The sequence below is a fragment of the Ranitomeya variabilis genome, chromosome 2 (genome assembly GCF_051348905.1).
Source record: "Ranitomeya variabilis isolate aRanVar5 chromosome 2, aRanVar5.hap1, whole genome shotgun sequence".
Classification (NCBI taxonomy): Eukaryota; Metazoa; Chordata; class Amphibia; order Anura; family Dendrobatidae; genus Ranitomeya; species Ranitomeya variabilis.
This window is the reverse complement of record NC_135233.1, coordinates 598766093-598780029: the sequence shown is the minus strand read 5'-3', so window position 1 is coordinate 598780029 and position 13937 is coordinate 598766093. Positions and strand designations below refer to the sequence as shown.

Sequence of the window (13937 nt, the reverse complement as noted above, 5' to 3'; positions counted from 1 at the left end):
CAGCGCCCTGCCCCACAGTGCCCTTCCCCATAGGGAAAACATGCGCAGCGCCCTGCCCCACAGTGCCATCGTCCACAGTGCCCTTCCCCATAGGGAAAACATGCGCAGCGCCCTGCCCCACAGTGCCATCGTCCACAGTGCCCTTCCCAATAGGGAAAACATGCGCAGGGCCCTGCCCCACAGTGCCATCATCCACAGTGCCCTCCTCCATAGAAAAACATGCGCAGCACCTTGCCCTACAGTGCCTTCGCCCATAGGGAAAACATGTGCAGGGTGCTCCACTATAGTGCCATCATCCACAGTGCCCTCCTCCATAAGAAAAACATGCGCACGGTGCTCCACTACAGTGCCCCTCCCCCACATCCTAAAATAATAATAATAGGACAACGGAATACCTTTTTTTGTTGCATGCAATGTGAGTGTACAATACAAAGCACAACATATTGGATTGTATCCCCCCACTAGCAGATCTGGAGGCTACATACTGTGATATAATCCTAATTATAATCCTGACAAGGTGCCATTTTTTTTAATCATCTATCCATTGATCTGAGATTCACCTTGACACGTTCATGTTGCTCGATGAGAATGGCTCTGTTCACACTGGAGTGCGCTGGGGCTTCTGCTCTTACAGGAGTCACTGGGTAAGTAACATGATCTACCGGTTCAGCACATCTGTGTAATTCACAGGTCGGCCATGGGTCTCGCGATTCCAAATCAGCAGCCAAATATGAGCTGTCGGCTTTGGGTCAGGAGACTCGCAGCCATGGATGAGAGTGGGCACACTGCTCAAACCGAGGACACTACAACGTCACACAACTATCACGTCAGCAGTGGCAGCAGCATGCGGAAAAGTCTGAGGAGTTCTCTCACCAGCAAAAAAAGTGTGATCATTTGCACCAAGTTTGGCCTGTGACTGTGACTTTTTGGGATAATCCAAGTGTATATGATGAGCAGAGAGCCCAGACGTGATGAGCACGGGGTCTTACATGGCGCTGGATATTACAACGTCATAAAAATTACTGGAGATGTACAACATGTCGACAGCCAGGAAAAAAGAAAAACTGCAAGCTCCAGGGTCAGGAATGAGATTGCACCTCGTGTGGGGGGGGGGGGGGGGGGCGTCCAACATTACCTCGACGCGGCTCAGCTCCTGGCTGTGAATCACGTCCCTCAGTTGACTGTGCAGCTGTTGTACGAGAAGCTCCTTATTTATCACCAGATCCCTCAGCTCCTCCACTTCCCGCACGACCCCTCTTAAAAAAAAAAAAAGACACGCAAATTAGGGACATGAGCCAAGCTGGCTATCACATGCCATCATTTCACCACAATAGTCCGGCCTCTGTTCCCTAACGCAGCTGCCCACATTATATTACTGGGCGCCAACTGCATTTTAATCTGGGAGGAGAAACTAAATGAGGAAAATTGGGAACAGAATTAGTGCATTAATTAAGAGCAGTAACGTTAACCCTTCACTTGTCAAAGTCGTGAAACAAAAAACCCCAAAATAATTGGTACCATAATGCGGAAAACTCCCACCTACTCTCAATTATGGAAAAGGAGAAACTTATTTTTTTTATTATTGTTTAATTTGTGTCGTTTCCTTTAATCAATTGTTCTACTATAACAGGGAGAAAAAAAAGAGAACTCAGGAACAAAAATTAAAAGATAAGAAAGAAATATATATATATATATATATATATATATATATATATATATATATATACATACATACACACACACTATTTTTTTTCCCTTATTGCTCCAATTATTTAAATAATTTTTTTAATTCTAATTTTTGGGACGTGTTTTGTTATCCTGCGGTTATTGCCCCATTAGATGTATGTAGAATATCCATCATTGGGCTTTCTGGCTGCTGTAGTTCCACAAGGCCTGGACCCGCTCACCTCTCAGATCTACATGTACATTCCTATACACAGAACCGAACCTTTATTTTTTTTTTTATTTTAATACTTTTATTAAAATTCTAAATTTTGGGAGGGGAGAGAACGTGTGCATAACAGGTGAATAGGAATACTTTTCTGGATAATCAGGAAAAATAAAAATAAACAAATAATAAAAAAAATGGTAAAAAAAAAAATCTATATTTTTGGAGGGGAGAGGAGGTCTGCACAATAATAATAAAAAAAAGAATAGTACCAATTTTATAATTTTGTAAGGGAGAGGAGGTCTCCACAATAAAAAATAAATAAGAAATAATATAAGAAAAATAGAAACATTATATATTTTTGAGAGGAAAGAGGAAGTCCTCACAACATAAAAATAAAAAAAAAATGGTAAATATTCTACATTTTCGGAGAGGAGGCCTGCAAAAAATATATATATATATATACACACACACATATATACGGTGTGTGCGTATGTGTATGTATATATATATATATATATATATATATATATATATATATATATATATATATATAAAAATCCTCTTTTTGGAGGGGAAAGGAGGTCTGCACAAAAAAAAAATAAAATAAAAAAATAATAAAAATTCTATAAAAACGACTTTTACAATATTTCTTGCATTATGTATTTCCGGGGCAGGCTCCATTACGATTCCTCTATGCGGATATTGCAAGCTGGCCGATTCCCGAGAGCCGCTCATTTATTTATTTATTTTTTCCATAATTAACGCCACCTCAGGTTTTACCCTCCTTTTCATGTCAGCGGCTGATGAGTTAAAGGGAACCTGACAAGCTGCACCCAGGACTATATGCCCCGCACTGTGGGCTCTCCATTGGGCACCTCTTCCAACGTGACGGCAGACAAGGAAGAAAAAATAATAATTAAAAAGAAAAAATAATAATAAAAATAATCCTAATAATAATAAAAAAAACCTTCCTGAAAAGAAATGCCAGATCGGAGGGCGCAGCTTGTAGATGGTCTGTGCAGAGCTGGCACAGAGAGGAATCTAAACCCCTCTCTGCAAATCATGGAGAGAAGGGAAAAAAAATGCTTCCAGACTCCTCATAAATTATACAGCTCATCTGCATATTCAAGGCAGGAGACATTATGCAAATGTGGGCTGATTTGCACACTGTATTTTTTCCCCTAGGACGGCGGTGGTGGCGGCACAGATTTAGGCTTCCAGGAGAGGACCGGACGAGTCAGACATGGTGATGATGGCATCTCTCGCCCTACAATCTCCTCTTCCCAGATGCACAGGTCCATGCAAAACAAACAGCCTCCAAACAAAGCCTGTTATTTGCATGGCTAATTGTGCTGTTAATTAACTGGTTCAGCGCTGGAAATTTTTAAGGCCTTTTGAGAATGGGAAAAAAAAAAAGATGCAAAGATGCAGGCAGCGGTGGGACCGGACGGTGCCAATGTACACGTACATACGGACATATCCGGAATTAGGAAATAAGGACGCTGATGGTTAAAGAAGGGGGGGGGCTGTGCGACGGCGCACAGCACTTCATAATTATTTCATCTGACGAGGTGTTCTTGGTCCCGGGGGATTATTTTACCTAATTGCAGGGTGTTAATGGGGGGGACGGATGAGTTCAGCATGGCGTTCTCGGCTCAGGGGGAGGGAATGGGGAGTGCCCAGCTTATTTAGAATAACACAGAATGGCAGTATATAGTCCTGCCCAGGCAGTTTCTCCACAATTCCCATCAGCTGGTCTCCACTACTGCTAGGGGATTTTATTTATTATTTTTTTCTGCCCCCATTTCCTATGCTGCAGGCTTTGCACATCCCCCTCTCCCCTACGCCCAGCAGACCCATGCCAGGCTGCCGCTCACTCCTACCCTCTGGGAAAAGTTAACTGTAATTTTTTTTTTTTGGTTCCAGCTTTTAAATCAATTAGCCCGTCTGTTAATTAACATCAAGCCGACAGGAGGAGGAGGAGGAAAGCGGAAAAAAAAAAAAAAAAGAGCAAGGGCGGATGGCAGACGAGCTGGCACGATGCCATCCACTCAGTGGCAACGCCACAGTTTCGTGTGATATCGGCAGCGGGTATATGTCACGGCGGCCAATGAAGTGGGTCTCCGGAGCAGACAAAGAACGGGGCGCCGACTGCCAGAGCGGACCTCCATTGCCGAAGGGATGCAAGGACATGGAGGGTAGGTGAACGAGCGGGCATGGGGGCGACGGATGTGGATACCCCCTCCCCCTCAAATGTTTCTTCTGCCGCAGTGAGCAAGCAATGATGGATCCTGCAGCGCCAGTTGAGTATGGAGCCAGCGGATAAACATGGAGGGGATAAAAAAAAAAATCATCATTGGATAAAAAAAAAAAAGGATCCGTGCCAAGGACCCTGGCATCTTTTACAGCATTACGTCTTCCTCCGGGGATTCGCTTTCCTGCGGCTCGGCGAGCTCGTTTGGCAATTAACACGGAAAGAGACGCCTCGTCAACAACAAACAAAAGGTTCTGGGCCGCGGATTTTACAGGGATGGTCGCTGCCAAGGGACACCTGGATAAGAGGCAAAAAAAAGGCAAAAAAAAATCTAAATAGAAACGTTTCCAGAGCAGGTACGTGGCAGGAAAAAAAAAAAAAGGCAGCTCCGCAGAAGCAGCAAGATCAGGAGGCTGCGAGAGATTTATCTGCATTTGCTGCTATCACCAGGGAGATGAATGGGGCCGAACCTAAACCTTTCTCCCGGATCTGCCTATGTGGGAGCGTCACTCCGAGGAGCAGAAACTTGGGAGCTAGTCAGGAGTCTGCCACCACTTTGCAAAGAGCGCTGCACTTCACGGGTACATAGCCAAAAGAGCGTGCCCTGGATGGATGGGTACTCACATGGTCGAGGCTGGGCTGGATCCGGGCACCGGGTGCGGGTGCAAAACCTGGCGCTGGAAAAAAAATAAAATAATAATAATGGATAAGTCACGGCAAAAGGATGAGGATCTTACAAAAAAATAAATAAAGTATGGCGAGCATTGGAACCTGGAATGCATTTACAGCTGCGCTGCTCACGGCTTTATTTTTTCCTTAATACATCCGCACTTTTTTTTTTTTTTCTAATGAGGAATAATTGTTTAGCTAACGAGCTTGGGCACACTATAAAATAATGAGGTGGATTACAAAGACGAGCACTAAAGGATTCTGCGTGAGCATGAGGAAAGCGCAGACCCACCCCCCCAAATCTGAGCTGGAGAAACGCAACGATGGGGGTCCGGGATCTTACTCCTCTGCCGAGGAGCGGAGGGGCGGCAGAGGATTATTAAACTCGCGCAGCCTGAAGTCGGCAGTGGTTAATCATCCTACGGGGCTATGGCTTTCTGCATATCTCATTTGCATCTCATTAGAACCCCTCGGACGGGGGAGGGGGGGGCTTATTAGGAAATGAGAAAGTTGGAAGGAAAAAAAAAAATCTGGCATCTAAGATCGGAGCTAAGCAGTCCCTACAGATGACCGGCCACCACATTCCTGAAGATAATTGGAGACCCCCGACATGTCAGCCCTAATTTCTGCAGGGGGGAGGATGTCACCTTGTGGTACCCAGAGGAGGATCTGGCTGCCCGCCGCAGCAGCTCCCAACTTTTAGAGATTCCCCCAGGTAAGGCTGCAGGGCAGGATATATGTATACATGTGCCATTGCCACACGTGTAGATGTCGCTGTTGTTCTGCACAAGGCTGTAATCATATGCAAAATCATAATGACTCCATCTGAATGTTGAGAAACCACAAATCTCAAGAGCGGGGGGAGGGGACGCGGGACCGTGAGACAGATGATCCGTTAATTATCCTGCAATTATACCACAGGGGCTGCGTGATTATTATAGGAACGTGTGAGTGTGACACATTCACGGATCGCTGATGGCCATGGACGACTGTACACCGCGTACGTGTGTGGCGCTGACGGCCATCATGGCCGCCTCATTATCTATGGAAAAGGCAAGGGATAATTAACATCCGGAGGAAGAGAGACGTAATTAACACCAGAAATGTCGCTCGCCTGCCACATCATTAGATGTTCTAAAAATGGTCGCCAGTTAATAAAAAATTAGAAGATTTAAAGGGGTATTCCCATCTCCAAGATCCTATCCCAATATGTAACACTAATATTAGCAAATCCCTCCAATTAGAAAGGTAGTATAGTTCTTCTGATAAGCTATGTCGCTTACCCCATGTGAAGGGCATTGCAGTAGCTTAGGTATCCATGGTGACACTAACAACTGTCATAACCATGGATACCTAAGCTACTGCAATGCCCTACATATGGGATAAGAGACATAGCTTATCAGAAGAACTATTCTACATTTCTAATTGAAGGTATTTTTAATATTATTACGTATACAACATACTGGGATAGGATCCTGGAGATGGGAATACCCCTTTATCTCCAAAAGTATACACCACTTTTATACCAGTATGCACCAGTGCAAGTTATTATCAAATGGCGCTTTTATTTGGTTGCCCATCCCCCACCTGATCCTTTAGGCGGCCATATTCTTGTGGTCTGTGACACCCGGACTGCCCACGGTATCTGGACACTTGGTGTGAATGTTTTGAGTGGAGCCGAGTAAGGAACCGGCACACTACCCAGACCACTTTATAATCAACCATAGCATGCACTTTACTACTTCTTCCCATGTGACACTTATGATTTATAGGGGTTACCCACCTTTGAGGGCTTTATGAAAAAAAATAAAAAAAAAAATAAAATATATATATATATATATATATATATATATATATATATATATATATATATATATAAATATATATATATATATATATATAAATATAAATATATATATATATATATAAATATATATATATATATAAATATATATATATATATATATATATATATATATATATATATATATATATATATATATATATATATATATATATATATATATATATATATATTATTTTTTTCTGTTTGTTTGTTTTTTGTTTGTTTGTTTTTTAAGTGCATGTATCATTTTTGCTATTGGTTTCCATTACTAAATTTTGCACCGTTTGGCTTTTACAGGTTTTTTTTTTTTCTCTGCACATTACACTTTGATGTGGTCTGTGGTGATAAATCAGCTTAGGCTGGTTTCACATTTGCGTTTAAAAACGCAGCGTTTTTAACGCAAATGCATTTGGTGCAAAAACGCATGTAAACGCGTTTAAACGCTGCGTTTTTTAGATGCATGCGTTTTTGCATGTGGTAAAAAAAAACGCGGCGTTTTGACGCGTTTACAAGCGTTTTTTCCTGCGTTTGCGTTTTTGAAACGCATGATGAGAAGTGTGTGAAAGCTGCCAATCATCAAAATCAACTAGAAAACCCACTATAAACAGAAATAGCTAGGGTTAGGGTTAGGATCCCTAGTAACCCTAGGGATCCTAACCCTAACCCTAACCATAGGGATCCTAACCCTAACCCAAACCCTAACCCTAGGGATCCTAACCCTAACCCTAGGGATCCTAACCCTAACCCAAACCATAACCCTAGGGTTCCTAACCCTAACCCTAGGGATCCTAACCCTAACCCTAGGGATCCTAACCCTAACCCTAAGGGTTAGATCCTAACCCTAACCCTAAGGGTTAGGATCCTAACCCTAACCCTAAGGGTTAGGGTTAGGATCCCTAGGGTTAGGGTTAGGATCCCTAGGGTCACTAGGGATCCTAACCCTAACCCTAGGGATCCTAACCCTAACCCTAACCGTAACCCTAAGGGTTAGGATCCTAACCCTAACGGTTAGGATCCCTAGGGTTTCTTGTTTTTTCTTGTGTTTTTCTATAGAAACGCATGTGCTTAAAAACGCATGCGTTTACATAGACAGCAATACATTTTTTTGCCGCGAAAAAACGCATGCGTTTTTTTGCGGCAAAAAAACGCCGCTAGAAATTACTACAGGTTGCATTTCTGCAACAAAACGCAAGCATAAAAAAACGCATGCGTTGCCAAAAACGCATCAAAACGCATGCAAAAAAACGCATGCGTTTTTAATGTTAAGTATAGAAAAAAAACGCATGCGTTTTTTAGCGCAAGTGTGAAACCAGCCTTAGAGGAGCTCAGAGAAGGACAGATAACAGAGTCACAAAACTCCCAGTCAGACTGTCACAGCGAGCTCACTGACTGATTATCAGTTCACTTATTCAGCAGCCATCAACACCGACACCACAGAAGGCAAACTCTGCAATATTTGTTTATGAAAACCAATTGCAAAAATTATTGAAATATATTGAAATGAAGTTAAAAAATAAAATTAAAAAAGTGCTCCTGTAGGTGGACAACAGTTTTAAGGAACAGGACAGGATTCTGCACTTGGTCCTCGCTCTCCTAGGCAGAGCCCAGCTAACATTGTGGCATGGGAATGCTGGAGGATGGCAAACTGAAAGCAAGGCGTCTCGCTGCGGCCTTCTCCCCCATAACATAGGGAATCAGTCAGCAAGTTATCTGAGAGAATCAACATGTAGGGGCAGAGACCCTGATTCCAGCGATGTGTCACTTAGGCCGGAGACACACTGGTGTGAGATACGGCCGAGTCTCGCTGGTTAAAAGCAAGCTGTGGCACCTGCACTCCGGAGCGGAGCGTGCGGCTCCATGTATTGCTATGCAGCTGCACGCTCCGCTCCGGAGTGCAGGTGCCACAGCTTGCTTTTAACCAGCGAGACTCGGCCGTATCTCGCACCAGTGTGTCTCCGGCGTTACTGTGCAGCTTGATGCAGTTTTGATACAATCCCTGTTTTCTCTGCTGTAGATCTAGCGGTTCTCTGAATGCTGAACCCTGTATAACCCCGCCCACACCACTGATTGGCAGCTGTGTACACTGTGCATAGGCAGAAAGCTGTTAAATCAGTGGAGGGGAGTGGTAGGACCAGGAGGCATGAGACACCTAGTCTTGCAGTGATAAGTAAATGTGCTATTTTTTTTTAACTGTATTTGTGACCTTTTTTTAAAGCGAAATGTTGCAGCTTAGTTTTCAACTGCGCAAAATAAATTATAATAAAAAAATAATATATAGGCAAATGTTGTGCTGCATTAGGGCACCGGAAAACAATTGTGCAAAAACTTTGCCACCTTTCTAAAACATCTGGATGATTAAAACCCAAACCTAAAATAGTGCGCGAAAACCAAAATAAGTCAACTTAAAGACATAAATTAACGGATAAAGCAAAAATAGGCAATATTACAATTTTTTTGGTTAAACTTTCAGCAACAAATTAGCCAGGTGTTCATAGACCAGTAAGGGGGCTTGTCACACTACCCCTAACACCCTTTATAAGGAATATTCTCACCTTGGGAGTACAATATTGTGCGTGTAAAAATTGCTAAAATTTGCAGCCGCTGCCGAGGAGACCGACCTCCGCTGCTGGATAGCTTGTAAATTGACCATGATTAGGAGGTTACATAGCGCTCCGGCGATTCAAAACAGAGCTTACAAGCACACTCTGAGGTCTAGCAGCGGTGGTTGGTCTCCAAGGCAATGAGTTGTGAACCAAGAAGTGTCAATATCTCAAGAATGGCTGAAAATAGCTAATAAACGCTAAATTACATTACCTATCCAGCTACACCCATTTATGAAAATGGAAGGAACCCTTTAAAGAGATTACTTTTTTTTTTTTTTTTTTAAACCTGACTTGTCCCATTGAGCAGCATAACGGGAGCCCCTGTGAATATTACAGAGGGCTGCTGCCCTCCAGTGCTCACTGCTGAAAAGTAACCACAAAGTGAAAACAGGGCTGGATGTAGCAAAGCTACGACCTAAAATCACAACTCTGGAGAAAGCGAGTCTCGCACAGTACAGGTCCACAGAGTATAGAAGATCTAGGCATAAATCTGTTTTATAGACGGATCAGTGTCTCTGGTCCATCTGTTTTGTGGATCAAACTCGGCTATTAATGTCTAAGGGGATCTGTATAGCACTGACAAAACGAGGAAAACATCCTGTGTACCTGTATACGTTTTTCACTGATCTATTAAAGGGGTTGTCCGGCCATGGGGTTAAAGCCTGCTCTTCTCATATAGAGGGCACTGCGCGCTGTCAGGATTCTCCGGTGTAACTGCCAGTATGTCATTTGTAAACATGTGGTCACATGCCGACTAGACGTGAACTGAGTGAGTCTGGACACGTCTAGTCAGAATGTAGCCGGGAGTATAATTGAATACCTGCGGTAATGTCCTGCCGCCGGAGAATCCTCACATCACACAAATGACAAGTACGCTTTACCAAGTCTGCAGTCACATAGACTTGTACCTAAGCCTGGACAACCCCTTTAAGAGTCAACGGATAAATAAAAGTGCAGGCACTTTACCTAAAGTTTAAAAAAAAAAGGTATGAGTAAAAAAAAAAAAAAAAAAAAAATCAGATGCAAACTGGATGACACGTGAGAAAAGCGGCAGATTTAACGTTGATATGAAAATAAACAGACATTTCAGTGTAGATGAAGTTGACTACTTTCTCAACATATTTGTGATGAAAAAAAAAGTTGGCCAATGAGATACAATACATTATTGAAGTAAAAGCAACGCATCTAGGTCCAGGGTTTAAAAAAACAAGCAAAACAATATATATGGAGCAACAGCCTCTACAGTGGAAAGCCTGCAAGCACCACGCTCCTAGATAACCCACTACTCTGTGCCTACAGGGGTGGTCGGTAACCTAGGCAACGAGCGGCAAACTATAGAATTAAAAATCACTCTATTCCTGAAAATAAAGAGAATTTGTAATAATTGATAAATTGCAAAGATGTTTGATTTCTCTAGATGGAAACTCCCTTTCTAGAGATGTTTAAGCTGTGTTTTGTAAAGTCTATGACCGGGACTAACAGCCTAAGGCCGGGCTCTGCCAGCTGTATCTCACAGAATGCAATGCCCACACTGATCATGGAGTCTCCAGTCCCAAAGGCAGAACCCTCAAATACGTTTAGGCCAGGAGAGATCTCGGTCATTCTGGGCGTTGTGATACGTAGAAGGACTGCGACATACATCAGTCTGAACACGGCTTCAAAGGAATACACTGTTCATTCAGAACAGAAGACATGGGGGAAGAAGAAGGCTGGGTATGGTAGTCGTAACACAGACTTTAAAATACAGCTGTTGAGGAGCCGACTGGTAGGGCAGACGAGGAGCCGATTGGAAGGGCAGACGAGGAGCCGATTGGAAGGGCAGACGAGGGGCCGATTGGAAGGGCAGACGAGGGGCCGATTGGAAGGGCAGACGAGGGGCCGAATGGAAGGGCAGACGAGGAGCCGATTGGAAGGGCAGACGAGGAGCCGATTGGAAGGTCAGACCAGGGGCCGATTGGAAGGTCAGACCAGGGGCCGATTGGAAGGGCAGACCAGGGGCCGATTGGAAGGGCAGACCAGGGGCCGATTGGAAGGGCAGACCAGGGGCCGATTGGAAGGGCAGACCAGGGGCCGATTGGAAGGGCAGACGAGGGGCCGATTGGAAGGGCAGACGAGGGGCCGAATGGAAGGGCAGACGAGGGGCCGATTGGAAGGGCAGACGAGGGGCCGATTGGAAGGTCAGACCAGGGGCCGATTGGAAGGGCAGACCAGGGGCCGATTGGAAGGGCAGACCAGGGGCCGATTGGAAGGGCAGACCAGGGGCCGATTGGAAGGGCAGACCAGGGGCCGATTGGCAGGGCAGAAGAGAAGCCGATTGGCAGGGCAGAAGAGAAGCCGATTGGCAGGGCAGACGAGGAGCCGATTGGCAGAGCAGACGAGGAGCCGGGAGGGCGGGCGGGCACACTCCAGCGCGGGGCGGGCGGGCACACTCCAGCGCGGGGAGGGCGGGCACACTCCAGCGCGGGGAGGGCGGGCACACTCCAGCGCGGGGAGGGCGGGCACACTCCAGCGCGGGGAGGGCGGGCACACTCCAGCGCGGGGAGGGCGGGCACACTCCAGCGCGGGGAGGGCGGGCACACTCCAGCGCGGGGAGGGCGGGCACACTCCAGCGCGGGGAGGGCGGGCACACTCCAGCGCGGGGAGGGCGGGCACACTCCAGCGCGGGGAGGGCGGCACACTCCAGCGCGGGGAGGGCGGGCACACTCCAGCGCGGGGAGGGCGGGCACACTCCAGCGCGGGGAGGGCGGGCACACTCCAGCGCGGGGAGGGCGGGCACACTCCAGCGCGGGGAGGGCGGGCACACTCCAGCGCGGGGAGGGCGGGCACACTCCAGCGCGGGGAGGGCGGGCACACTCCAGCGCGGGGAGGGCGGGCACACTCCAGCGCGGGGAGGGCGGGCACACTCCAGCGCGGGGAGGGCGGGCACACTCCAGCGCGGGGAGGGCGGGCACACTCCAGCGCGGGGAGGGCGGGCACACTCCAGCGCGGGGAGGGCGGGCACACTCCAGCGCGGGGAGGGCGGGCACACTCCAGCGCGGGGAGGGCGGGCACACTCCAGCGCGGGGAGGGCGGGCACACTCCAGCGCGGGGAGGGCGGGCACACTCCAGCGCGGGGAGGGCGGGCACACTCCAGCGCGGGGAGGGCGGGCACACTCCAGCGCGGGGAGGGCGGGCACACTCCAGCGCGGGGGGCGGGCACACTCCAGCGCGGGGAGGGCGGGCACACTCCAGCGCGGGGAGGGGCGGGCACACTCCAGCGCGGGGAGGGGCGGGCACACTCCAGCGCGGGGAGGGCGGGCACACTCCAGCGCGGGAGGGCGGGCACACTCCAGCGCGGGAGGGCGGGCACACTCCAGCGCGGGGAGGGCGGGCACACTCCAGCGCGGGGAGGGCGGGCACACTCCAGCGCGGGGAGGGCGGGCACACTCCAGCGCGGGGAGGGCGGCACACTCCAGCGCGGGGAGGGCGGGCACACTCCAGCGCGGGGAGGGCGGGCACACTCCAGCGCGGGGAGGGCGGGCACACTCCAGCGCGGGGAGGGCGGGCACACTCCAGCGCGGGGAGGGCGGGCACACTCCAGCGCGGGGAGGGCGGGCACACTCCAGCGCGGGGAGGGCGGGCACACTCCAGCGCGGGGAGGGCGGGCACACTCCAGCGCGGGGAGGGCGGGCACACTCCAGCGCGGGGAGGGCGGGCACACTCCAGCGCGGGGAGGGCGGGCACACTCCAGCGCGGGGAGGGCGGGCACACTCCAGCGCGGGGAGGGCGGGCACACTCCAGCGCGGGGAGGGCGGGCACACTCCAGCGCGGGGAGGGCGGGCACACTCCAGCGCGGGGAGGGCGGCACACTCCAGCGCGGGAGGGCGGGCACACTCCAGCGCGGGGAGGCGGGCACACTCCAGCGCGGGGAGGGCGGGCACACTCCAGCGCGGGGAGGGCGGGCACACTCCAGCGCGGGGAGGGCGGGCACACTCCAGCGCGGGGAGGGCGGGCACACTCCAGCGCGGGGAGGGCGGGCACACTCCAGCGCGGGGAGGGCGGGCACACTCCAGCGCGGGGAGGGCGGGCACACTCCAGCGCGGGGAGGGCGGGCACACTCCAGCGCGGGGAGGGCGGGCACACTCCAGCGCGGGGAGGGCGGGCACACTCCAGCGCGGGGAGGGCGGGCACACTCCAGCGCGGGGAGGGCGGGCACACTCCAGCGCGGGGAGGGCGGGCACACTCCAGCGCGGGAGGGCGGGCACACTCCAGCGCGGGGAGGGCGGGCACACTCCAGCGCGGGGAGGGCGGGCACACTCCAGCGCGGGGAGGCGGGCACACTCCAGCGCGGGAGGGCGGGCACACTCCAGCGCGGGGAGGGCGGGCACCTCCAGCGCGGGGGAGGGCGGGCACACTCCAGCGCGGGGAGGGCGGGCACACTCCAGCGCGGGGAGGGCGGGCACACTCCAGCGCGGGGAGGGCGGGCACACTCCAGCGCGGGGAGGGCGGGCACACTCCAGCGCGGGAGGGCGGCACACTCCAGCCGGGAGGGCGGGCACACTCCAGCGCGGGGAGGCGGGCACACTCCAGCGCGGGGAGGCGGGCACACTCCAGCGCGGGGAGGCGGGCACACTCCAGCGCGGGAGGGCGGGCACACTCCAGGCGGGAGGGCGGGCCACTCCAGCGCGGGGCGGT

The 13937-nt window shown here is 50.0% G+C and overlaps 1 protein-coding gene across 6 annotated transcripts in view; it reads right to left on the bottom strand.

The window, feature by feature from the left end:
- PMFBP1 (polyamine modulated factor 1 binding protein 1) overlaps window positions 1-13937 on the bottom strand; it is a 136800-nt gene that overhangs the window by 67918 nt on the left and 54945 nt on the right. For 5 of the 6 annotated variants that reach the window (XM_077288541.1, XM_077288538.1, XM_077288544.1 and 2 more), the window contains 2 exons: window positions 4770-4822; window positions 1136-1256 (listed from right to left, as the gene is read on the bottom strand). In XM_077288541.1, the coding sequence (XP_077144656.1) occupies window positions 1136-1256; window positions 4770-4822 (174 nt within the window). The remainder of the gene's footprint in view (window positions 1-1135; window positions 1257-4769; window positions 4823-13937) is intronic. The other variant, XM_077288543.1, reaches the window with a different exon arrangement.